The 27,505-nt window shown below is 41.7% G+C and overlaps 1 long non-coding RNA gene and 3 gene segments (V, D, J or C); 1 reads left to right on the forward strand and 3 right to left on the reverse strand.

Moving 5' to 3' along the window:
• Positions 1 to 1,975, reverse strand: part of LOC135261594 (Ig kappa chain V region Mem5-like) — a 52,222-nt gene extending 50,247 nt beyond the window's left edge. The window contains 2 exon segments of the V gene segment in view: positions 1,355 to 1,660; positions 1,840 to 1,975. Coding sequence covers positions 1,355 to 1,660; positions 1,840 to 1,891 — 358 coding nt within the window.
• Positions 1 to 13,964, reverse strand: part of LOC135261595 (Ig kappa chain V region Mem5-like) — a 79,603-nt gene extending 65,639 nt beyond the window's left edge. Inside the window, 2 exon segments of the V gene segment in view lie at positions 13,417 to 13,698; positions 13,894 to 13,964. Of these exon segments, the coding sequence occupies positions 13,417 to 13,698; positions 13,894 to 13,945 (334 nt within the window).
• A 3,118-nt stretch (positions 13,965 to 17,082) lies between these two features.
• LOC135260348 (Ig kappa-b4 chain C region-like) lies at positions 17,083 to 19,496 on the reverse strand. The segment is given in 3 exon segments: positions 17,083 to 17,495; positions 18,738 to 18,789; positions 19,476 to 19,496. Coding segments are annotated over 3 exon segments (393 nt in total).
• Positions 19,497 to 19,823: 327 nt separating this feature from the next.
• The window catches only part of LOC135261614 (uncharacterized), a 45,449-nt gene continuing 37,767 nt past the window's right edge, over positions 19,824 to 27,505 (forward strand). Inside the window, exon 1 of the long non-coding RNA XR_010331995.1 lies at positions 19,824 to 20,088. This is a non-coding gene — a long non-coding RNA (uncharacterized LOC135261614). The remainder of the gene's footprint in view (positions 20,089 to 27,505) is intronic.

The following is a 27,505-nucleotide window of genomic DNA, read 5'->3' on the forward strand; positions in this document are numbered from 1 at the left end:
ATACTTCTGCTGTTTGGTGCATCAGAGGGGTCTCTTACAGTTGGTGACCTTGACACTTGACGGGTATCTGAGGGGTTTTCTTACACTTTTATATATTCCATCCTTCAAATTTCCAGATACACAATGCTGCATTTATTCAGCAACCACAAACAGGTTTTGGTAATACTAACCCTGTACTGACTCCATGCCTGAAATATAATGGATGCCTGTGCAATTGAATACATTAAGCTCAAGGGATATCAATTCAAAATGAATGCATTGATATCTTTTGAGTTTAAAATGATCTCATTTAATAATATGGGAGCTTGTTATGGAAGTCTATCCATGCTGTATCATGCAAAGTTGCGTTTAAATTGAATAACTAACGAGAAAATTTGAAACTTAAAAAAAAAAGATGATGGTGCCAATCAAAGAAATACTGTAGCAGAAAATAATAAATTCTGCGATTCAGTGCATCGTGGCTGAGATGTCACAGCAGTTCATTTGAAATCCCACTCCTTCCTCCTCTAGGAGAAAGTACACATACTCTGCTTTTGGGTGGACTCAGTACACCCAGGTGATCATTGCTGCTTGTGAAATGATACTCTGTGTTCCCTGTGATGTAGTAGTACAGAAGTGTGTGTGGTTCAGCAGCAGCTCTGTTATAGGTTCTGTGTGACACAGAGAAGCTCCTCTTCAGGACAGAGAGGGGTGCATTCAAGACTGTGGCTCATTTTCGCCCCCTACAGCCCTGTTGTAAATACTGGTGACACAATTGCACCATGACCATTTCACTGATTATTACAAAAATGATGATCATCGAAATCAAAAACATTATATCTCAGAAAACAGTCAAATTTGAGACTGTGATTCAGTCCAGCACAGCTGTGATGAAACAAGGATTCCACTAGAATAGATGCACCATTAATAATAAATCATCATGAATGAACTGAATACATACTCATAATAGCTTTCTGGAAGCAATTCATTTGAAACCCCACTCATTCCCCCTCTGGGAGAAAGTACACATCCTTTGCATTTGGTGGAACTCAGGAGCAATATGGTGATGATTGCGGCTTGTGAGTTGATATACTCTGTGTTTCCTGTGATGTTGTGATACAGTAGTGTGTGTGTGTTTCAGCAGCAGCTCTGCTATGGGTTCTGTGTGTGACACAGAGCAGCTCCTCTTCAGTACAGAGAGGTGTGCATTGAGGGTGGTGGATCATTCTCGCCCCCTACAGCCCAACTGGTAATGCTGCTGTCCCAGATCAGTGCTTCCCCTCTCAGCACCTGCAGTAGGTCCCAGCTGCAGCAGTGCAGTCTCTGTGCAGTCTGACTGAGGGAGGTTTTTGTACGTCTCTGTATCACTGTGTGAACACATCACCACTGTGGTAACTCTGACAGTAATAATCTCCTGCATCTTCAGCCTGGACTCCAGTGATTTTCAGTGTAAACTGAGTCCCAGATCCACTCCCACTGAAACGATCAGGAATCCCAGACTGGCGAGTAGTGGCACTATAGATCAGAAGTTTAGGAGCCTGAGCAGGTTTCTGCTGGTACCAGCTGAGGTAGCTGCCACCGAGAACACTCTGACTGACCGTACAGCTAATAGAGACAGCGTCTCCCAGCTGAACAGACCGAGCTGTTGGAGCCTGAGTCAGGACTATATCTGCCATTGATTCTGAAAAAGAAACGGAAATGGATGTCAATGCACATTGTTATTTAGTAATTTGCAGTATTCTGGTAAATTTGGCTCATCTGTAATGGCAACTTGCTTCAAAACAGTTGTTTTGTGAAAAAAAAAAAAAAAATGTGAACTATAACTAAAACCTCAAGTTAAAATAGTTCTGTCTTTCTCACCTTGTACAAGGAGTCCCAGCATCACCAGCAGTAAAAAGTTTGACATCATCATAATGCTGCCTGTGTCAGTGTCTGTGAAAGGACTGGACAGTCACTGATCAGTACTGGGGGTCTTAAAGTGTGTGGAGCAGTGAGGCAGGACAGGTATGCAAAGCCCCTTCCTCTATACAAACCCTGTCACACACAGTTAGAGGAGCTCCGATGTGTGAACAGCAGTGGGTCTGTAGAGGGCTGGGACACGTGCTCTATTCACTGCTGTTTTCCCCAGTCAAGCATTTGAAAGTCAATATTACTATTTTTGGCTTTGTAATGTATGATTTTGTAAGTATAACTGGTGAATACATGCAGGCTGAATATGGCTTATCATTCTCTAAAAAATGTGTTGAATAAATTCACATTGTGTGTTATAATTTTAGTTTCTTTATGGGAGATCAGACAGTAAAGGACATCAATCAGACTCCGGAAATAATTCAAGTGCAGTCCATCTGTTCAGAATTTATGAAAAGTGATACACAAGATTATAATGAATATTCTCTGATTTCACTCAGAAGACATTCTTTTTGAAATTTAATGCAATTGAATTTTGACAACTAGCAATAAACATGCTTGTGCTTAAATATTGGAAAACTGACTTAACCTTGCAAAATTGTATTCCATGTTTTAAACAAAGGTTTATCGTCATTTTTTATTTAAACTGTAATTCCTCCATCAGTCCTGGAGAGCACAGAAAATCCTGCTTTTTCCCATGTCCTGACAGCAGCCACTAATTTTTATTTTGCTCTCAGCCAGCTGAGCAGCGCAGCCACTGAATCTGCGAGCTCACATTGTGCAGCTGGTACAGGCAGACTGCAGGCACACAGTCAACCAGAGGAATCACTTTGTCCTCAGTGAGAAAGGGACAACTGAGCTGAATGAATCCCTCCCTCCTAAGGTGACCGTACAGATAATGATGTGATCCCTTCTACACAGCAGCTCACAGGATTGGTCAGCAGTGCCTATCAGACTGTAGTTTGTGCTCTTTTATTATGGTGATAGAGGATCAGATCAGAAGCAGCAGTGGAGCTCTCTGATTGGTCAGGGTGTGTAACAGCAGCCTGTGTGATGTGTGCTGTGAGAGCTCTGGACTGAGTGACTCCACTGTGCTGGACTGCCTGCTGTTCACTGCTGCAGGGTTCTGTGACATCTTGTGTTACACTCTTTTACAAAGAATTCAAAATGCATAATCATTGGAAATTCATCGAAATTACATTCCTAAATAAAGGCTAGAATGCACTGAAATTAAAATGTAGTGTAATCTTTTTGAATAGAGAATCTGAATGATTACATAATAATTCACTGAAGCTCAATATTTTCATGCAAAGCCCCTCAATGTCTCGGGTGAGTGGCTCCCCCCTCAGCACCTGCAGTAGGTCCCAGCTGCAGCAGTGCAGTCTCTGTGCAGTCTGACTGAGGGAGGTTTTTATACGGCTCTGTATCACTGTGTGAATATATTTTCACTGTTGATGTAGTGGTAACTCTGACAGTAATAATCTCCTGCATCTTCAGCCTGGACTCCAGTGATTTTCAGTGTAAACTGAGTCCCAGATCCACTCCCACTGAAACGATCAGGAATCCCAGACTGGCGTTTTGTGGAAAGATAAATCAGAAGTTTAGGAGCCTGACCAGGTTTCTGCAGGTACCAGTGGAGGAACTCGCCATTGGAGTTGGTGTAAACGCTCTGACTGGCTGTACAGCCGATAGAGACAGTGTTTCCCAGCTGAACAGACTGAGCTGCTGGAGACTGAGTCAGAACTACATCTGCCATCGATTCTGAAAAACAAAACATGGAAATGGTTGTCATAGCAATTCTCAAACACAGGGAAATATTCTCTTAGACTGGACATTAATGACAAATGCTGTGAACACAGATGCTTTGTCAAACAATGAGAAAGAAAATATAGCATGACCAAAAGTTAAAATGGATCCGTCAATCTTACCCTGAGCAATAAGTCCCAGCATCGCCAGCAGTAAAATGTTTCACATTATCATAACGCTGCCTGTGTCAGTGTCTGTAAAAGGGCTGGACAGTCACTGATCAGTACTGGGGGTCTTAAAGTGTGTGGAGCAGTGAAGCAGGACAGGTATGCAAAGCCCCTTCCTCTATACAAATCCTGTCACACACAGTTAGAGGAGCTCTGATGTGTGAACAGCACAGTGTCTGTAGAGGGCTGGGACACGTGCACTATTCACTGCTGTTTATACCCAATTAAACATTTAATGTCAATATTACTGTTTCTGACATCGTACTGTACGATATTAATAAATATATAACAGGTGAAGACAGGCTGATCATGAGATATGATTGTAAAATATGTGTTGAATAATTTCACATGTTGTATGCTCTGATGACAGGTTCTTTACATGAGTTCAGAAAGTCATAGACATCAGTCAAGCAAAAGAATCATTCTGTTGTTCTACAGTTATATCAAATTAATTAAAATGAAATACTGTAGTATTGTGAATGTTTCCTGATTTCAATAAACAGACTTTCTTTCTCAGTAATGAATGCAATTGTCCAACTGCAATCACACACGCATGTGCAATTGTTATATGTAAATAGATCCCTAGCTTACTAATATGTGATTTTGTGATGTAAGCCTATTCATGCTGTTTTATGCAAAGTAAAATTTTTCAATGTAATAACCGATTAGAAAAAAATGGATGAAAGGATATATTTTATATATTCATTGGTTTTTTGACACAACCACACCATTTTTAGAAACATGACTATCAAGCTAATCAAAAAAATTATTTCACAGAATTGTGCATAACTGACACTTAGGTTCCTTCCAAGACAGCTGAGATGTCAGCTGAATCCCATCTGAACAGAAACACCTTCCGTTACATAAATTATCATGTATGTGTTGAATACATTCTCATAATACATTTCTGGAGGCAATTCATTTGACACCCCACTCATTCCCCCTCTGCATTTGGCAGAACTCAAATGCAATATGGTGATCATTGCTGCTTGTGATGTGTTTCCTGTGATGCTGAGATACAGTAGTGTGTGTGGTTCAGCAGTAGCTCTGCCATGGGTTCTGTGTGTGACACAGAGCAGCTCCTCTTCAGCACAGAGAGGGGTGCATTCAGGACTGAAGCTCATTGTCGCCCCCTACTGCCCTGTTGTAAATACTGGTGTTCTAGAACAGTGCCTCCACCGCTCAGCACCTGCAGTAGGTCCCAGCTGCAGCAGTGCAGTCTGACTGAGGGAGGTTTTTGTACGGCTCTGTATCACTGTGTGAATATATCTTTACTGTTGATGTAGTGAAAACTCTGACAGTAATAATCTCCTGCATCTTCAGCCTGGACTCCAGTGATTTTCAGTGTAAACTGAGTACCAGATCCACTCCCACTGAAACGATCAGGAATCCCAGTCTGGCGACTTGTGGCAAGATAAATCAGAAGTTTAGGAGCCTGACCAGGTTTCTGCAGGTACCAGTGGAGCCAGTTGCCACCGAGAACGCTCTGACTGACCGTACAGCTAATAGAGACAGTGTCTCCCAGCTGAGCAGACCGAGCTGTTGGATCCTGAGTCAAAACTATATCTGCCATTGCTTCTGAAAAACAAAACATGGAAATGGATGTCAATGCACATTAATATTCTCAAACACTGTGCAATATTCTGGTAAATTTGACTATACATTCATGAAAATGCTGTGAACAAAGTTGCTTTGTTAAAAGTTAGGAAATAAAATATAGCATGACGAAAATCCAAAGTTAAACTGGATCCGTCAATCTCACCCTGAGCAAAGAGTCCCAGCATCACCAGCAGTAAAACGTTTGACATCATCATAATGCTGCCTGTGTCAGTGTCTGTGAAAGGACTGGTCAGTCACTGATCAGTACTGGGGGTCTTAAAGTGTGTGGAGCAGTGAGGCAGGACAGGTATGCAAAGCCCCTTCCTCTATACAAATCCTGTCACACACAGTTAGAGGAGCTCTGATGTGTGAACAGCAGTAGGTCTGTAGAGGGCTGGGACATGTGCACTATTCACTGATGTTTTTACACAGTCAAACACTAAAATGACGATATTATTGTTTTTGACATTGTTCTGTATGCTTTCATGGCAGGTTCATTACAAGAGTTTGGAAAGTGAATAACATCCATCAGGTACAGGGAATGATTAATTTACAGAATATCCATATATAACTAATGAAAAGTGAAATACTGTAAACTGTCAATGTTCCCTATTTTCACGCAAAAGACCTTCTTTCTCAGTATCTAGTGCAGTTGTATTTTTACAACAAGCAATGAAGATGCTTTCTTTTTCAATATTCAAACAACAGCACCAACCTTGAAAAACGTATTCTACATTTTAAATAAAGATTTATTATCATTTTTGTCCCAAACAGTAATTCCTCCCTGAAATCTGGAGAGCACAGAAAATCCTGCTCTTTCCCATGTGCTGCCAGCAGCCTCTAATTTTCATTTTGCTCTCAGCCAGCTGAGCAGCACAGCCACTGAATCTGGGAGCTCACACTGTGCAGCTGGTACAGGCAGACTGCAGGCACACAGTCAACCAGAGGAATCACTCTGTCCTCAGAGAGGGACGACTGAGCTGAATGAATCCCTCCCTCCTAAGGTGACCATGCAGATAATGATGTGTTCCCTTCTACACAGCGGCTCACAGGATTGGTCAGCAGTGCCTATCAGACTGTAGTTTGTGCTCTTTTATTATGGTGTTAGAGGATCAGATCAGAAGCAGCAGTGGAGCTCTGATTGGTCAGGGTGTGTAACAGCAGCCTGTGTGATGTGTGCTGGGAGAGCTCTGGACTGAGTGACTCCACTGTGATGGACTGCCTGCTGTTTACTGCTGATTCATGCTGTGATATCTTGTATTAAACGTCTTAAGAATAAATTTATTTAAAAATGTGATATATTATGTCAGTGCACTGTATCAGAACAACAAATGTCGATTGGCCAGGGTGAGATTATGAAGCACAGTCATTGAAAATTATTCAAAATTACATTCCTTATTAAAAGTTTGGATACACTGAAATTAAAATACATGATAATCATTAATCATTTTTAAGATAATCAACCATAGCTCGGTGTTCCAGATCAGTGCCTCATCACCTGCAGTAGGTCTCAGCTGCAGCAGTGCAGTCTCTGTGCAGTCTGACTGAGGGAGGTTTTTGTACGGCTCTGTATCACTGTGTGAACACCCAGCTACCACTGATTTCATGTGCACTCTGACAGTAATAATCTCCTGCATCTTCAGCCTGGACTCCAGTGATTTTCAGTGTAAACTGAGTCCCAGATCCACTCCCACTGAAAGATCAGGAATCCCAGACTGGCAAGTTGTGGCAAGATAAATCAGAAGTTTTGGAGCCTGACCAGGATTCTGCAGGTACCAGCTGAGCCAGCTGCCCACACTCTGACTGGTTGTTCAGCTTATAGAGACAGTGTCTCCCAGCTGAATAGAACTACATCTGCCATTGATTCTAAAAAAACAAATCATGGAAGTGGATGACAATCATAATAATACTGACAAACAACATGCAATATTCTGGTGGATTTGGTGATACAATAAGGGCATTTTTTGTAAAAACAGTTGTGTTGTGAGAAGTATAAAAGAAAATGTGAACTATAACCAAAATCCCAACTTAAAATAGATTTGCCTTTCTCACCTTGTACAAGGAGTCCCAGCATTACCAGAAGTAAAAAGTTTGACATCCTCATAGTGCTGCCTGTGTCAGTGTCTGTGAAAGGACTGGACAGTCACTGATCCGTACTGGGGGTCTTAAAGTGTGTGGAGCAGTGAGGCAGGACAGGTATGCAAAGCCCCTTCATCTAAACAAATCCTTTCACAAACAGTTAGAGGAGCTCAGCAGTGGGTCTACAGAGGGCTGGGACACATGCACTGTTCACTTCATTTTTTCCAGTACAACAATAGAACGCCAACTTTACTGTTTCTGACATTGTATTGTATGATTAAAGATGTGTAACTGGTTCAGACATGCTGAATATGACTTATGATTGTGTTAAATAAATTCACGTATTGTGTCCATTGATGTCAGATTCATTGCAAGAGTTCAGAAAGTCAAGGACATCAGACAGGCACAGGGAATTATTCAATTACAAAATATCCATACAGAATTAATGAAAAGTGAAATACTCCATTAATGTGAATGTTTCCTGGTTTCAGTCAGAAAACTTTGCTTCTCTTTATTTTCTGCAGTTGTATTTACACAACAAGCAATCAATCAAATCAAATCAATCAAATTTTATTTGTATAGCGTATTTTACAGCAGTTGTCACAATACGCTTTACAGACAACCCTGGCCTAAACCCCCACAGGAGCAAGCCTAAGGCAACAGTGGCAAGGAAAAACTCCGTGTGCCAGATGGGAAGAAAACTTGGAAGGAACCAGGCTCAAGGGGGAAACCCATCCTCCTCTGGTCGGCTCAGGGTGCCAACTGGTGACCAGCATGTCAGCCAGTTTTATAAGATATGTGATGTGGCTCAGATGATGGGTGGGGCCGGGTGGCGGAGATGGGGAACAGCAGGTGGCGACAGATGTGGGCAGGGTGGAGGCAATGACAAAGAGGGGCTGGACCGCAGAGGTGGGGGAGATCAGATGACTATGGAAGCACCCTCGAGGGTTGGGGCAAGAGCCCCTCCGGCAGCGTGGGGAAGAGGGTAGAAACGGCAATTAGGGAATTTGCAATATAGCAGACAGTGAGTAAGGTGGCAGTGGTATGTATTGGGGGGACCCCGCCAGGAGTAGAATATGGCTGCATATCTACTAGGACAGGGATGGAGAGCCCATGCAGTCATGAGGGGTAGACAACCATACCCGCCTATAAAAGAGCCAGCCCATGTCAAGTCGGGTCACAGCTGATTGACAGGTGACAGTAAGGAAAGGATTGCCACCTACAAAGCTCTATGACTACAGGCTACACCCTGTCTCCAGACTACAACTGATTGTAAGCCTGAGCATAGAGGTGCATTTTTAATCTAGATTTAAATATTGAGACTGTGTCTGACTCCTTTATAAATTTTGGAAACTGGTTCCACAGTAGTGGGGCCCTGTAGGAGAAAGCCCTACCACCTTTTAGGTTTTTGGAAATTCTTGGGACTACCAAGTAGCCTGCGTCTTGGGATCGGAGTGACCTTGTGGGCTTATAAGGTAGGAGCAGGTTCGATATGTACACAGGTGCACGTCCATGCAGAGCTTTAAAAGTCAGGAGCAAAACCTTGAAGTCTATTCTATGCTTAATGGGTAGCCAGTGAAGCGATGTTAGTACTGGTGTAATGTGCTCATACTTCTTAGTTCTGGTCAAGATACAAGCAGCTGCATTCTGCACAAGCAGGAGACTCTTTAACGAGTTATTAGGGCAGCCAGAAAGCAGGGTGTTACAGTAACCTACCTAGACGGAACAAACGCATGGTTCAATTTTTCAGCATCCCCGACTGACAGGATATGTCTAATTTTAGCTATGTTGCGAAGTTGAAAGAAGGCAATTCTGGATATGTTTTTTATATGGGTGTCAAAAGATAGATCAGGATCAATGGTGACACCAAGGTCTTTAACGACCATATTAGGTTCAGCCAAACAACCATCACAGTTTAAGGTGAGAGTAGACAATTTCTCCCTTAATATTTTGGGACCTAAAACCAACATTTCAGTCTTGTCTGAATTTAGGAGCAGAAAATTTGAAAGCATCCAAACCTTGATATCTACAATACAGGCCTCTAACTGTGAAAGCGGCAGTGCTTCGCCAGGTTTCATTGAAATATAAATCTGGGTATCGTCCGCATAACAGTGGAACTCTACGCCATGTGCCCGGATAATATCGCCAAGTGGTAGCATATATAGCAAGAAGAGTACTGGTCCTAGTACTGATCCTTGTGGAATACCTTATTTCATTATTGAGGAGCTGGACTCTTCTTCTTTTAATTTGACAAACTGTTTCCTGTCACATAGGTATGATCCAAACCATGCGAGTGCCTGTCCATGAAGTCCAACACAGGCCTGAAGTCTGTCCAGTAGAATTCCATGGTCAATTGTGTCAAAAGCTGCACTCAGGTCAAGGAGCACAAGAACCGACACAGAGTTACGGTCGGCTGACAGTATGGGGTCACCATTTATATCCACATGTATGTTGAAATCACCAACAATTATGACCTTATCTGCTGAAATTGCAAGGTGTGATAAAAACTCAGCAAATTCCCTTAAGAAATCAGAGTAAGGCCCAGGTGGCCTGTAAACAGACACAAGAAGAAAGGACTGCCCGCTAGCACTTTTATTAGCTAGATCGGGCTGTACACAGTTAGTAATAAGAACTTCAAAAGAGGAGAACATATATCCATGCTTAGGCGCTAGACTCAATAAGGACTGATAAATAGCTGCAACGCCTCCCCCTCTGCCTGATGGACATGACACCTGAGTACCTATGAAACCCACAGGAGACGCTTCATTAATCGCAACATATTCATCAGGTCTTAGCCAAGTTTCAGTCAGACATAATACATTGAGATTATGGTCTATTATCAATTTGTTGACAAGATCTGTTTTTGGAGTGAGTGATCTAACATTTAATAGTCCACTTTTTAAGGATGGTTCACTATGATTAGTAGCAGCGTGCCGTGTTTTTATGACAATTAAGTTATCCACATTAATTCCACGGTTAGCTTTATTATGCGGTACATTAGTGAGTGCCATTGTTTCAGACTGACTGTGGCCAGATATCCTGCTGGGTTGATGCACAACTAGCTCTGTGTCAGCCAAGGGGTTGACGGAAGGGATTCAGTCGATGGGGAGAGCAGTGTTGCTTGAGCAAATCGCTGTTGGTCGTCCGGGCACCAGTGGCTTGCCCCCTGCGCACGCCTATGATTGGATCTCCTCCACCCCTTTTCAGTGTGGGCGCAGCTCTTGTGGCTGCAGTGTGAAACAAAGCAGCTGGGTGGTACTGTGTCGTTTTGAGGAGAAATGTGAGCTGTCACTCTCCTCAGCTGGCAGTAGGACCATATATGAGCATGCTTGGACATAGTTTGCAAATTAGGCATACCAAATTTAGTGCAATTGGAGATGATGAATTTAAAATTGACTGCACAGCGAAGACATCAGTTGGATCCCATTTGAAAATAAATACCTTTAATGACACCAGTTATCATCCATCCATCCATCCATCCATTATCTATACCTGCTTATCCTGGGCAGGGTCGCGCGGGGGGGGGGGGGGGGGGGGGGTTCTGTAGCCTATCCCAGCATGCACTGGGTGACATGCAGGTAACCAGTTATCATCTATGTATTGAATACATAATCAAAATACCTTTCTGAAAGAAATTAATTTGAATATCCCTCTCATTCCACTTCTGGGAGAATGTTCACATACTCTGATATTGGGTGAACTCAGCCAAACCTGGTCATCATTGTTGCTTGTGAAATGATTCTATGTGTTTCCGGTGATGTAGTGGTACAGAAGTATGTGTGTTTCAGCATCAGCTCTGCTATGGGTTTTGTATGTGACACAGAGCAGCTCCTCTTCAGCACAGAGAGGTGTGCATTCAGGGCTGTGGCTCATTGTCGCCCCCTACAGCCCAGCTGTAAATACTGGTGTTCCAGATCAGTGGCTCCCCCCTCAGCACCTGCAGTAGGTCCCAGCTGCAGAAGTGCAGTCTCTGTGCAGTCTGACTGAGGGAGGTTTTTGTACAGCTCTGTATCACTGTGTGAATATACTTTTACTGTTGATGTAGTGGTCACTCTGACAGTAATAATCTCCTGCATCTTCAGCCTGGACTCCAGTGATTTTCAGTGTGAACTGAGTCCCAGATCCACTCCCACTGAAACGATCAGGAATCCCAGACTGGCGTTTTGTGGCAAGATAAATCAGAAGTTTAGGAGCCTGACCAGGTTTCTGCAGGTACCAGGAAATATGGTCATTGTTGAAAACGCTTTGACTGGCTGTACAGCTGATAGAGACAGTGTTTCCCTGCTGAAGAGATTGAGCTGATAGAGACTGAGTCAGAACTACATCTGCCATTGATTCTGAAAAAGAGCACAAGGACATGGATGTCAGTACAAATCAATATAGTCAACCACTGTAATATTCTGGTAACTCTGGCCAGACAATAATGGCTCTGTTGTGAAAACAGTTATGTTGTGAAAAATAAACAACAAATATGTGAACTATAACTAAAATCCCAAGTTAAAATAATTCCATCTTTCTCACCTTCTACAAAGAGTCCCAGTGTAACCAGCAGTAGGAAGACCGACATCATCATATTTCTGCCTGTGTCAGTGTCTGTGAAAGGACTGGACAGTCACTGATCAGAACAGGGGGTCTTGAAGTGTGTAGAGCAGTGAGGCAGGACAGGTATGCAAAGCACCTTCCTCTATACAAATCCTGTCACACACAGTTAGAGGAGCTCTGATGTGTGAACAGCAGTGGGTCTATAGAGGGCTGGGACTCATGCTTTACTCACTGCTGTTTTTATCCAGTTGAACACTCAAATGTCAATATTATTGTTTCTGACATTGTACTGTATGATATTAATAAATATGTAACAGGTGAAGACAGGCTGATCATGAGATATAATTGTAAAATATGTGTTGAATAATTTCACATGTTGTATGCTCTGATGACAGGTTCTTGACATGAGTTCAGAAAGTTATAGACATCAGTCAAGCAAAAGAATCATTCTGTTGTACTACAGTTATATCAAATGAATTAAAATTAAATACTGTAGTATTGTGAATGTTTTCTTATTTCAATAAACAGACCTTCTTTCTCAGTAATGAATGTAATTGTCCAACTGCAATCACACACGCATGTGCAATTGTTATATGTAAATAGATCCATAGCTTACTAATGTGTGATTTTGTGATGTAAGCCTATTCATGCTGTTTTATGTGAAGTAAAAGTTTTCAAGGTAATAACCGATTAGAAAAAAATGGGTGAAAGGATATATTTTATATATTCATTGGTTTTTTGACACAACCACACCATTTTTAGAAACATGACTATCAAGCCAATCAAAAAAAATATTTCACAGAATTATGCATAACTGACACTTAGGTTCCTTCCAGGACAGCTGAGATGTCAGCTGAATCCCATCTGAACAGAAACACCTTCAGTTACATAAATTATTGTGTATGTGTTGAATACATACTCATAATACATTTCTGGAGGCAATTCATTTGACACCCCACTCATTCCCCCTCTGGGAGAACGTACACATCCTCTGCATTTGGCAGAACTCAAAAGCAATATGGTGATCATTGCTGCTTGTGATGTGTTTCCTGTGATGTTGTGGTACAGAAGTGTGTGTGTTTCAGCAGTAGCTCTGCTATAGGTTCTGTATGTGACACAGAGCAGCTCCTCTTCAGCACAGAGAGGGGTACATTCAGAACTGAAGCTCATTGTTGCCCCCCTACTGCCCTGTTGTAAATACTGGTGTTCCAGAAACAGTGACTTCCCCCTCAGCACCTGCAGTCGGTCCCAGCTGCAGCAGTGCAGTCTCTGTGCAGTCTGACTGAGGGAGGTTTTTGTACGGCTCTGTATCACTGTGTGAGCGGCGTGCTATAACCCTGCTGACAGTAATAATCTCCTGCATCTTCAGCCTGGACTCCAGTGATTTTCAGTGTAAACTGAGTCCCAGATCCACTCCCACTGAAACGATCAGGGATCCCAGACTGGCGAGTTGTGGCATAATAAACCAGAAGTTTAGGAGCCTGACCAGGTTTCTGCAGGTACCAGTGGAGGTTGCTGCCCACACTCTGACTGGTTGTACAGCTGATGGTGACAGTGTCTCCCAGCTGAACAGGCTGAGCTGCTTGATCCTGAGTCAGAACTATATCTGCCATTGATTCTGAAAAACAAAACATGGAAAAGGATGTCAAAGTACATTAATATTCTCAAACACTGTGCAATATTCTGGTGAATTTGACTATACATATATGACAATGCTGTGGATAAAGTTGCTTTTTTAAATGTAAAGAAAGAAAATATAGCATGAAAATATGGCATAGAAAATCCAAAGTTAAACTGGATCTGTCAATCTCACCCTGAGCAAAGAGTCCCAGTATCACCAGCAGTAAAACATTTGACATCATCATAATGATGCCTGTGTCAGTGTCTGTGAAAGGACTGGACAGTCACTGATCTGAACTGGGGGTCTTAAAGTGTGTGGAGCAGTGAGGCAGGACAGGTATGCAAAGCCCCTTCCTCTATACAAATCCTGTCACACACAGTTAGAGGAGCTCCGATGTGTGAACAGCAGTTGGTCTGTAGAGGACTGGGACACGTGCACTATTCACTGCTGTTTTTACCTAGTCAAGTATTTGAAAGTAAATATTACTGATTCTGACTGCATGATTATAGATGTGTAACTAGTGAAGACTGGCTGAATATGAGGTATAATTGAGAAATATATGGTTAATAAATGTAGATATTGTGTGCACTGATGACAGGTTCATTACAAGAGATCAAACAGTCAGGGACATCAGTCAGTCACAGTGAATTATTAATTTACTGTATATCTATACAGAATCAATGAAAAGTGAAATACTGTATTACAGTGAATGTTTCCTGATTTCCAGACACGTGCTCTATTCACTGCTGTTATTATCTCTTGTGAGGCAGGGATTGGATGCCCCGCCCAGCTTCCATCTCTCTCTCTCTCTCTCTCTCTCTCCCTCTCCTGTCACCTCTCCTGATCCCCAGTGTGTGCAGGACCATGGACAGCAGCCGCTGGCCAGAGTGGATCAGCCCAGCCAGGGCCCTGGAGCTACAGCAACTATCCAACACCTGGGAGCAGCCTGTCTTCCAGGAGAGGCTCCAGCTGCAGCACATAGAGGCTCCCCACCGCCAGATAAAAGGTCCACTGCCCAGATCCTGGGGACTTCACTCCGGGACGGCTTCACTAGTGCTGTGTGATCGTCCCCACAGATGCTGACCCAAGCCTGTGTCTCCCAGCTGAGCACACACAGAGTCAAGGAATACACAGAGGTCTTATTGTTTACTTTTACAGACTGGGATCTGTCAGTGACACAAGATTGAAACTTCCACTTTCACGTCAGTCTTATTATCCCTGGTATAGAACCGGCTAAATTAAGTTAAAGTGGCCATTGTATCAAGAATATTTTCTGTTTAAGTTGTGTTCAAAATGAGGTCTGAGTAAGACTAAGAAAAATTCAAATTAAAAAAGGTTGAATGATGACCTGTATGGCTGTCCATGGCACTGAATTCCTCTGGGATTCGACGACAGCAGGAAACTATGACGCTTTCCAAAGAGGAGGTGAACAGCGCTCCTCTGCTCATCTCGCGCTACTACACCTGTCACAGTCACATCATTTATCATTTCACCTGAATCGAAGAGCATTTGTCACAGAATGTATTTTGAAACATATTTAATATTGATGACTCGTACACCGAAACGACTTGCGTTGATAAGCTTTCCGAACATCATCTTCATTGTCGTTCCACGATTCTCCAGCAGGGGACTTCCTAAGGCTACACATGTCTGACGGATCAACAGTGTGCACAACAGGCAGGTTTTTGTACAGCCGGTTAATCAGACTGAATCACTGTGGTAGACTTTCGGTGGCGGGACCAAACTGGAAGTCGGCAGTAAGTGGCTATACAAACAAGGCTTTTCATCATCCGCAGAAATATTAGAAGATTCTATCTGTTTTAATACATTCGTTTTACATTACGTTTCTGCGGGTTGTTTGCATTTTATATTCCACATTCTATTTTCTGCCGGCTGAATCAGTCGTTGAGCTAGAAATAAAATAAAAGATATTCATGTGAAAAGCTCAAAAGAGTACTATACATTTGCGTCGGATACATACAAATCCAAGTACATGCAACATTTTTTTTACAAGCGAATCGTTGATACCTTTGAAAAGCTGCGTGAAGTCGTAAAGAATGGAAAAGCCAACGGTCGGCTGTGTCTCTAGAGTGAGAGGTTTTTGTACGGCGCGTGAATGAATCTGTATCACTGTGGTACACTTTCGGTGGCGGCACAAAACTGTCAGTTGGACGTAAGTAATTCTCTTCCACATCCCTCACTGTCGATGTTTTTGCCTTCTTTTTTTAATATGCTGTAATGTTCCGACGTTCGATGTCGTGAATCAAAATTGTAATTCTGGAGATGCGTGAATGAAAAACAGAAATGTTAGTCAAATGATGTCAAATACTTTTTATTCTAGCCCATTTAGATTTCAGGCAGTTTGTCTTCATCGTAGGCCTGTTGATGTTTAGATGACCGACCTGCAATAACTTTCTATTTTGCGCTCTAGATGAACTAAATTAAATTGTATTGGCTCCCTTGCCGTCGGCAGGATCACTTTGTAGGAGAACGTAATTTATGGCACAGTCTGCAAAACGACAATCTCTTTCTCATTAATGTAGAATAAAATAGTGTTGTCCACCTAACCCTAATGTAAAAAATTTAAATGATTTAATCAGAGTTATTTATTTTTCACACTTGAAAATGAAATTGGATCATAGCCTACTTCATACACTTCGTCGTTTGTGTTGGTTATGAAATCCGATCGTTTTATTCATTCAAATTTAGTTTATTTTAATGTTTATTTGCGATCGCATTATTATATTACGAATGTTGTTACATTACAGTCTTATGTTCTGATGTCATAACATTCTCTAGTCTACAGTATATTATGTTTATATTTTTGATTTTTTAAAGCGAGGATTTACATTTCATAATACATTAAGCTTCAACGTCTTATCAGCTACACTTTTAATAGTTTACATTGTATCCATTTATCAGCAGATATACTGAAGCAATGCAGGTTAAGTCTTGCTCAAGGTACACGCAGTGTCACCAGAACCTGGACCTTGTACACGCAGTTCTACATGGTCCTTCATGAAAATATTCCAATGCTTTTGATAACTTGATGTAAAAGTTTTATGAAAATTGTTTCTTGCTGCCGGAGTGCGTGTTCAGTTCATATACGTGAGGGAACACAACGGGAACCTGCTGGTTCATTCTATATGTTTTCAGCGTGAATATCAGTATGTATCCATTCTTTTGCAAGACGTTCTGCGTATTGTATTGTGTCTATGGTGGGATACTGAAATAATCGACAGTTCAAGCTGCAAAAGTGGAGTACATTGAAAGTGCTGCACTAGAAGCAGTTCTGGTTGTGATGAAGAATTTAATCATTAAGTACTACCGTCACGATAATGGAATGCATGCAGACAGAACCTTTAATAATGCCAATGTACAGCTCAGTGTGCAGCAGTAAGGGGCAGAGAGGCTGAGAGCAGAGCAGGGTAAACACAGTGTGATCAGAGTGTGTGAGCTGGGCCTGCACCTGCCCTACTCAGCACAGTCAGCTCTCCTCAGTGTCTGAGGGGGGGCAGCCTGGGAGCCCTTTGTGGCCTCACAGGTCAGTGACCCCGCCTTCATCCAGTCGTCCGCACTGAGAGTCAGGGAGCTGCTCCAGCTGTACAGGCCGTCCTTCCCCAGGACCCCGGCGCTCCCGGCCACGCCCGAGCTCCTACTGGTACCGTCCACTTTCCAGCGCAGAGTCCAGTCTGACGGGAAGCCCTTGTTGGCCAGACACACCAGTGTGGCCTTCCCCTGCTTCACCTCCACACTGGAGGGGGGCAGGACTGTGAGGGTGGGAACTGTGTCACCTGGGAGACACGGCAGAGACAGTGAGGTCAGACAGTGGACACGCACCCCCCACCCCCCCACGTGTCAATCATTCTGTCCTTGCAATGAGACTGAGACGTGAAATGTCATACAGAAGTTATCACTTGTAACTAATTTGGAATGTCTGAAGAAACTTTAGTCGTATTTGCTTTATATTCTACAATATAAAGTACATTGACATTATTAAAGGTTCTGTCTGCATGCATTCCAGTATTATCAGATCGTGATAAAATTCTTCATCACAACCAGAACTGCTTCTAGTGCAGTACTTTCAATTTACTCCATTTTTGCAGCTTGAACTGTCGATTATTTCAGTAGCCCACCATAGACCCAATACAATACGCAGAACGTCTTGCAAAAGAATGGATACATACTGATATTCACGCTGAAAACATATAGAATGAACCACCAGGTTCCCGTTGTGTTCCCTCACGTATATGAACTGAACACGCACTCCGGCAGCAAGAAACAATTTTCATAAAACTTTTACATCAAGTTATCAAAAGAATGACCCATTTGGTAAATATTTTCATTGCATTGGAAATTCCTCGCATTTAAAAAAAAATCAAAAATATAAACATAACATACTGTAGACTAGATAATGTTATGACATCAAAACATAAGAACATAAGTCTGTAATGTAACAACATTCGTAATATAATAATGCGATCGCAAATAAACATTAAAATAAAATCTGAATGAATAAAACGATCGGATTTCATAACCAACACAAACGACAAAGTGTATGAAGTAGGCTATGATCCAATTTCATTTTAAAGTGTGAAAAATAAATAACTCTGATTAAATCATTTAAATTTTTTACATTTAGTGTTAGGTGGACAACACTATTTTATTCTACATTACCGACTGATAAAGAGATTGTGCCATAAATTACATTCTCCTACAGAGTGATCCTGCCGACGGCAAGGGAGCCAATGCAATTTAATTTAGTTCACCTCGAGCGCAAAATAGAAAGTTATTGCAGGTCGGTCATCTAAACATCAATAGGCCTACGATAAAGACAAACCGCCTGAAGTCAAAATGGGCTAGAATAAAAAGTATTTGACATCATTTGACAATCTAACTAACATTTCTGTTTTTCATTCACGCATCTCCAGAATTACAATTTTGATTCACGACATCGAACGTCGGAAAATTACAGCATATTTAAAAAAGAAGGCAAAAACATCGACAGTGAAGGGATGGGGAAGAGAATTACTTACGTCCAACTGACAGTTTCGTGCCGCCACCGAAAGTGTACCACAGTGATACAGACTCATTCACGCGCCGTACAAAAACCTCTCACTCTAGAGACACATTTTCCATTCTTTACGACTTCACGCAGCTTTTCAAATGTATCAACGATTCGCTTGTAAAAAAAATGTTGCATGTACTTGGATTTGTATGTATCCGACGCAAATGTATAGTACTCTTTTGAGCTTTTCACATGCATATCTTTTATTTTATTTCTAGCTCAACGACTGATTCAGCCGGCAGAAAATAGAATGTGGAATGTAAAATGCAAACAACCCGCAGAAACGTAATGTAAAACGAATGTATTAAAACAGATAGAATCTTCTAATATTTCTGCGGAAAATGTTGAAAAGCCTTGTTTGTATAGCCACTTACTGCCGACTTCCAGTTTGGTCCCGCCACCGAAAGTCCACCACAGTGATTCAGTCTGATTAAATGGCTGCACAAAAACCTGCCTGTTGTGCACACTGTTGATCCGTCAGACATGTGTAGCCTTAGGAAGTCCCCTGCTGGAGAATCGTGGAACGACAATGAAGATGATGTTCGGAAAGCTTATCAACGCAAGTCGTTATGGTGTCCGAGTCATCAATATTAAATATGTTTCAAAATACATTCTGTGACAAATGCTCTTCGATTCAGGTGAAATGAAAAATGATGTGACGGTGACAGGTGTAGTAGCGCGAGATGAGCAGAGGAGCGCTGTTCACCTCCTCTTTGAAAAGCGTCATTGTTTCCTGCTATCGTCGAATCCCAGAGGAATTCAGTGCCATGGACAGCCATACAGGTATTCATTCATCCTTTTTTAATTTGTATTTTTTTCCGTCTTACTCAGACCTCATTTTGAACAGTTTGAACTTAAACAGAAAATATTCTTGATACAATGGCCACTTTAACTTAATTTAGAGTTTCGTCTTGATCAGTGCCATATCTTCCCCAGGGATAATAAGACTGATGTGAAAGTGGAAGTTTCAATCTTGTGTCACTGACAGATCCCAGTCCGTTAAAGTAAACAATAAGACCTCTGTGTATTCCTTGACTCTGTGTGTGCTCAGCTGGGAGACACAGGCTTGGGTCAGCATCTGTGGGGACGATCACACAGCACTAGTGAAGCAGTCCCAGAGTGAAGTCCCCAGGATCTGGGCAGTGGACCTTTTATCTGGCGGTGGGGAGCCTCTATGTGCTGCAGCTGGAGCCGCTCCTGGAAGACAGGCTGCTCCCAGGTGTTGGATAGTTGCTGTAGCTCCAGGGCCTTGACTGGGCTGATCCACTCTGGCCTGCGGCTGCTGTCCATGGTCCTGCACACACTGGGGATCAGGAGAGGTGACAGGAGAGAGAGAGAGAGAGAGAGAGAGAGAGAGAGAGAGAGAGAGAGAGAGAGAGAGAGAGAGAGAGAGAGAAAACAAGCACAGCTGGGCGGGGCACCCAGTCTCTGGATGACAATGGGTTAAAACATCAGTGAATAGCGCACCTGTCCCAGCCCTCTATAGACCCACTGCTGTTCACATATCAGAGCTCCTCTAACAGTGTGTGACAGGATTTGTATAGAGGAAGGGGCTTTGCATACCTGTCCTGCCTCACTGCTCCACACACATTAAGACCCCCAGTATTGCTCAGTGACTGTCCCGTCCTTTCACAGACACTGACACAGGCAGCATTATGATGATGTCAAACTTTTTACTGCTGGTGATGCTGGGACTCCTTGTACAGGGTGAGAAAGACAGAACTATTTAAACTTGAGGTTTTTGTTATAGTTCACAGTTTTTTTGCTTTCTTCTCAAGACATAAATGTTTTTCCATGAGTTGCCATTGTTATATTGTCAAAGTAACCTGAATATTGCATGTTGGTTTCCAATATTTTTCTACATTCATTATTGTACGTTGACATCATCTCCATGGTTTGTTTTTCAGAATCAATGGCAGATGTAGTTCTGACTCAGGATCCATCAGCTCAGTCTGTTCAGCTGGGAGAGACTGTCTCTATCAGCTGTACAGTCAGTCAGACTGGCGGCGTCCTCAGTTGGTACCAGCAGATACCTGGTCAGGCTCCTAAACTTCTGATTTATCGTGCCACAACTCGCCAGTCTGGGATTCCTGATCGTTTCAGTGGGAGTGGATCTGGGACTCAGTTCACACTGAAAATCACTGGAGTCCAGGCTGAAGATGCAGGAGATTATTACTGTCAGAGTTACCACTACATCAACAGTAAAAATATATTCACACAGTGATACAGAGCCGTACAAAAACCTCCCTCAGACAGACTGCACAGAGACTGCACTGCTGCAGCTGGGACCGACTGCAGGTGCTGAGGGGGGAAGCACTGATCTGGGACAGCAGCACTACCAGCTGGGCTGTAGGGGGCGAGAACGATCCACCACCCAAAATGCACACCTCTCTGTACTGAAGAGGAGCTGCTCTGTGTCACACACAGAACCCATAGCAGAGCTGCTGCTGAAACACACACACACTACTGTACCACAACATCACAGGAAACACAGAATATATCAACTCACAAGCATCACCATATTGCTCCTGAGTTCCACCAAATGCAGAGGATGTGTACTTTCTCCCAGAGGGGGAATGAGTGGGGTTTCAAATGAATTGCTTCCAGAAAGCTATTATGAGTATGTATTCAGTTCATTCATGATGATTTATTATTAATGGTGCATCTATTCTGGTGGAATCCTCGTTTCATCACAGCTGTGCTGGACTGAATCACAGTCTCAGATTTGACTGTTTTCTGAGATATAATGTTTTTGATTTCGCTGATCATCATTTTTGTAATAATCAGTGAAAATGGTCATGGTGCAATTGTGTGACTCAAATGAGTGATTCCAAAGCATACTGCCTTTGGTTTTTACGAAGCATAAAGTAGCAAATATCATTATTATTTATCACCCTTTAAGCATTTTACTTCATACAAAGTAACATGAATAAAATTCATTGAAAAATTCACTTGTTATTAGACAGGGGATTTTTTTAACTTAAGGGATATGAAGCAGTTGCACATGCATCCATCATATTTCATGCATGGATTAGGTATTGGATTAACAAAACCAGAACATGTCATAGTTCAGTGAACAAATGTAGCATTGTGTGCCTAGAATTTTCAAACAGAGGGAATGTAAAACCAGCAAACATGTCTGATTCACACAGAATTAAAATCATGAATACCAGTAAAGCAGTCACCCTCAGTGGGGTACCTCACCTTATTCAGAAGAGATGAGGGTGATCTGCATGTGTAACTACAGGACACATAAGGGCTCTTACACACACCATACAGACAGTGAATACTGCATCACTCCCTTTGTAAACCCATTGAGTTACTGCTGTAATCTTGTGAAAGAAATGTAATGATATAGCTGAAAGATGAAGGTGGAACATGAAATGTGCATTGATGTAGCATTATTTATCATGCAATTTAAAAACTGAGAATGAGATAAATCAGGAAACATTCAAAATAATATTGTATTTCAGTTTTCATTAATTCCAGATGGATATACTTCAACTGAATAATTCAAAGCGCCTAACTGATGTCCTTGACTTTCTGATCTCACATAAAGAAACTGCAATACTAACATGCAATGTGAATTTATTCAACACATATTTTATACAATGTTGAGACATATCCAGCAAGCCTTTTTTCACCAGTTATTTGTCTAAAATCATACATTACAATGCCACAAACAGTAAGACTGACATTTAAACATTTAACAGGGTAAAAACAGCACGTGTTCCAGCCCTCTACAGACCCACTTCTGTTCACACATCAGAGCTCCTCTAACTGTGTGTGACAGGATTTGTATAGAGGAAGGGGCTTTGCATACCTGTCCTGCCTCACTGCTCCACACACTTTAAGACCCCCAGTGCTGATCAGTGACTGTCCAGTCCTTTCACAGACACTGACACAGGCAGCATTATGATGATGTCAAACTTTTTACTGCTGGTGATGCTGGGACTCCTTGTACAAGGTGAGAAAGACAGAACTATTTTAACTTGAGGTTTTAGTTATAGTTCAAATTTTTGTTTTTTCTTTTCACAAAACAACTGTTTTGAAGCAAGTTGCCATTACAGACGAGCCAAATTTACCAGAATACTGCAAATTACTAAATAACAATGTGCATTGACATCCATTTCCGTTTCTTTTTCAGAATCAATGGCAGATATAGTCCTGACTCAGGCTCCAACAGCTCGGTCTGTTCAGCTGGGAGACGCTGTCTCTATTAGCTGTACGGTCAGTCAGAGTGTTCTCGGTGGCAGCTACCTCAGCTGGTACCTGCAGAAACCTGGTCAGGCTCCTAAACTTCTGATTTATGATGCCACAACACGCGAGACTGGGATTCCTGATCGTTTCAGTGGGAGTGGATCTGGGACTCAGTTTACACTGAAAATCACTGGAGTCCAGGCTGAAGATGCAGGAGATTATTACTGTCAGAGTATTCACTACATCAACAGTAAATATATATTCACACAGTGATACAGAGCCGTACAAAAACCTCCCTCAGTCAGACTGCACAGAGGCTGCACTGCTGCAGCTGTGACCTACTGCAGGTGCTGAGGGGGGAGCCACTCACCCAAGACATTGAGGGGCTTTGCTTGAAAACATTGAGCTACAGTGAATTATTATAAAATCATTCAGATTCTCTTTTCAAAAAGATTACACTACATTTTCATTTCAGTGCATCCTGGCCTTTATTTAGGAATGTCATTTGGATGAATTTCCAATGACGTTGCATTTTGAATTCTTTGTAAAAGAGTTTAACACAAGATGTCACAGAACCCTGCAGCAGTGAACAGCAGGCAGTCCAGCACAGTGGAGTCACTCAATACAGAGCTCTCCCAGCACACATCACACAGGCTGCTGTTACACACCCTGACCAATCAGAGCTCCACTGCTGCTTCTGATCTGATCCTCTATCACCATACTAAAAGAGCACAAACTACAGTCTGATAGGCACTGCTGACCAATCCTGTGAGCCGCTGTGTAGAAGGGAACATATCATTATCTGTATGGTCACCTTAAGAGGGAGAGATTCATTCAGCTCAGTTGTCCTGTTTTCAATGTGGAAAAAGTGATTCCTCTGGTTGACTGTTTGCCTGCAGTCTGCCTGTACCAGCTGCACAATGTGAGCACCCAGATTCAGTGCCTGTCTACTCAGCTGATTGAGTGCAAAATGAAAATTAGTGACAGTTGGCTGTATGTGTTTAAGACCTTTTGTATCTGTGCACACCAAAACTGATGAAGCAAATACAGATGATGACAGATATAAGGTTAAAACTTGGTTTAAAAACATGAAATAAGTTTTACAAGGTTTACTCTGCTTTCCCACTATTTAAAAAGAAGCTGCATCATTGTCAGTCTCAATACCACTGCATTAAATAGAGAGAAAGAAGATCTTCTGAGCGAAATCAGGAAATATTCACGATACTACAGTATTTCAGTCTTCATGAATAGTATATTAAATACGCTATAACTGATTGATTCCCAGTGCCTGACTTATGTCCTTGATGTTCTGGAATCTTGTAAAGAACCTAGCGTCAGAGCTCACAACATGTACATTTATTAAAAACATATTTCACAATCATACCTCATATTCAGCCAGTCTTTACCAGTTACACATCTATAATTGTACAATACAATATCAGAAAAAATAAAGTTTAAGTTTGAATGTTTTAGTGGGTCGAACAAGAAGTGAATAGTGCACATTTTCCAGCCCTCTACAGACCCACTGTTGTTCACACACCAGAGCTCCTCTAACTGTGTGTGACAGGATTTGTATAGAGTTAGGTGCTTTGCATACCTGTCCTGCCTCACTGCTCCCCACACTTTAAGACCCCCAGTACTGATCAGTGACTGTCCAGTCCTTTCACAGACACTGACACAGGCAGCAATATGATGATGTTAAACTGTTTTCTGCTGGTGATGCTGGGACTCTTTGCTCAGGGTAAGATTGACGGATCCAGTTTAACTTTGGATTTTTGTCATGCTACATTTTCTTTCTTTACTTTTAACAAAGGAACTTTGTTCTCAGCATTCTTCAGTCTTTTTTATTTTGTTGTGTTTCCATTAATCTACTGAAAACATACAAAACATACATACACCACATGGTGGCAGTGCCCCATCATTGATTTTCTGACAAAAGTGACAGCGCAATATTTGCGTGACTGACCAAAAATCGCTTTTTTTGGAGGTAACTACAACGAGCAACAATATAATTAACTCAACAATTAGATTCGTTAGGCTATTGAATACAGATGATATTGAACTCAACAATTAGATTCATTAGGCTATTGAATACAGATGACTATGAGCTTGGGATGTGCAGCATGGCACCATTCAGACTGAACATTCAGCCTTAGTCTTGTAATAATCAATCAAGCCAGGAAAGAATAAAAACCAGAAACTTCTCTAGAAGCATTTCTGGCAGTCTACCCCTGATTAAGGACGAAGGAAATACACCACCAATGCAGGAGTCAGGGGGGACACATACAATGTCTAACATATAAATGTCTGAACTGCCACAAAATTACGGTAAAGTCAGCAAAAGACTAGACTTTCAATATATACATAAATATAATATTTTAAATAAGATCCCACTCACTTATAGGGACGTCATTTATATATTTATTTCATTGATTGTTTTTTGCCTGCTTGTTTATACATACAACGAAGATGGTTAATGACAGTCGCAGTTTGTAGAGTATTGTTTTCTCACGAAAAGACAGCTGAATACGTACTTTCCGTAGGCACGATGGCAGTAGATCTTCCATCCCCTCCTCCTCTCCTCTTTAGAGAGATTCTCTTGTAGGCTGTAGTTGAACTGAACAATCCAGCTGTCATTGTATTCTAATTCTTCTTCCAACATTTCGTCGAAAGTATCACGCCACAGCGTGGGAGTCCAATCTGGTAAATTAGTACATATTTAGACATAGCAATGTAAGTCACTTTATTCTCTTTACTGGATCTATAGGCGGTACATCTACAATTTCGAACAATATTCGTCAAGCTAACTGAAGAATTGCTATCAACATACGCACCTGTGTTCATTCTGTATCTCTTCTGTTCGTAAGATGTAAGCTTTCGAAACTGCTGAAATTTCCAGGATGTAGTCTACTTCTTCAGCCCGAGCACTTTTATAGGCTTCGCTGCACAGCCCATGTTGTTGTCCGTCCCTCTCATCACGTGTGGAATTTGGAAAACGAAACTTAAGTCCTCTATTTTGTTTCGCCGCTGTTGTAAAAACAACTTTCGATTTGCAAATTTGAGTCAGCATGTGGCCAGCAGCCAAGTTTCCATGATTCTTAAACACCGTGCGTAGGTTTTATACTCCACTGTATTTATAATAATGCATTTATTTTTATTTCAACAGCAAGGCAACAGAGATCAAAACACGTAGGCTACTCTACGTGGCGTTTGGTTTGTAGCTTTGTTTTGTTGATATGGCGCGTCCAGTGTGGCCTAAAATATTTATTTTACTAGTTATATATATTTACGACATTTCCCCCGATTTTACCATTGTGGGATGAACTAATCCCTTCTGATTTCAATTGAGGCATGAACTTGTTAGGAAACCTCTGCCACTTTCGTGTTTGGGATCCACTACAGTTTCATGCAAATGTATTGTTACAGTTGTGTAGCAGTTGTTTCCCTCTGTAGTAATCAAATTTGTATTTCAAAGCAAACGACCATGGGGCTAAATTCAGTATGTGCATTCATTTCATATGTTTTTAACTAATATTGAAGTATATTACAACAATGCCGTTCAAATACTCTTTTTCTAAGTCAGCATAAGCATAAGGACAAATGGCTTCTTTCTAAACTTGCTTGGTAGCAATGGAACCAAATACTGGAGGACTTAGGAGTCACCAGCATTCAGGCCATCCATGGAAGAAATGAGAATGTGATGAAAAAGTTGTGGGGAAAAAAGCTAAATCCTCAAATAATTGCTGGTGATCTCTATACATTAGGAGTGAAAGTATCACAGGACAGTGTGAAAAAACATAAAGGCAAATTACAAAGGCTACACTTCTAGATGTAAACCTCTCATCAGCAACAAGGACAGAAAGGAGAGATTTGCAACAAAAAAGAAAAAACAAAAAAACAAAGATAAGCCTGATTAGTAGATGAGACAAACATAAAACTTGACCAGAGCGATGGAAAGGTGAAAATGTGGAGAAAGAGCGGAATTTCTCTGGACCCTCACATACTACTTCTTCTGTTAAGCATGGTGGAGGCAGTGTGATGGCTTGGGCCTGTATGGCTGCATCTGATGTTTTATGTTGCCTTCAATAGTCTGATATTCCCGATTCACCTAATGGGAGCTCCAACATTTTGTTCTCAACATGCGCAGTACAGACTTACTCCAGGGACTTAACAAGCTTAGGCAAGCTGAAGGCGTGCTTTCCTGTCTAGTTAAATACTGTATGCACGTCTATGGCATGAATACCTGGGAAGGCTTTTTTTCCAAGAATGTCATGTAGAGAACAGTTTGTTTTAGTTATTTCATTTAATTGTTAATAGTTTCATGTCTTTAAGTGAATAGCCATTTTGTAGGATTTTGCTGTCCTATAATTCAAAATTCCATCAGTAAAAATGCACGGAATCCATTGCAAAAATACCTGGGAAGGTCTTCTTCAAGAATATACTGGATATAGCAGAAAACAGTCTGATTTCCTCATTTCATTGAATTTTTAAAAGTGGCATTGTGGTGTGGGGATGGCTGGTTTAAGCAGCCACACC

Source organism: Anguilla rostrata, chromosome 8 (assembly GCF_018555375.3).
Source record: "Anguilla rostrata isolate EN2019 chromosome 8, ASM1855537v3, whole genome shotgun sequence".
Classification (NCBI taxonomy): domain Eukaryota; kingdom Metazoa; phylum Chordata; class Actinopteri; order Anguilliformes; family Anguillidae; genus Anguilla; species Anguilla rostrata.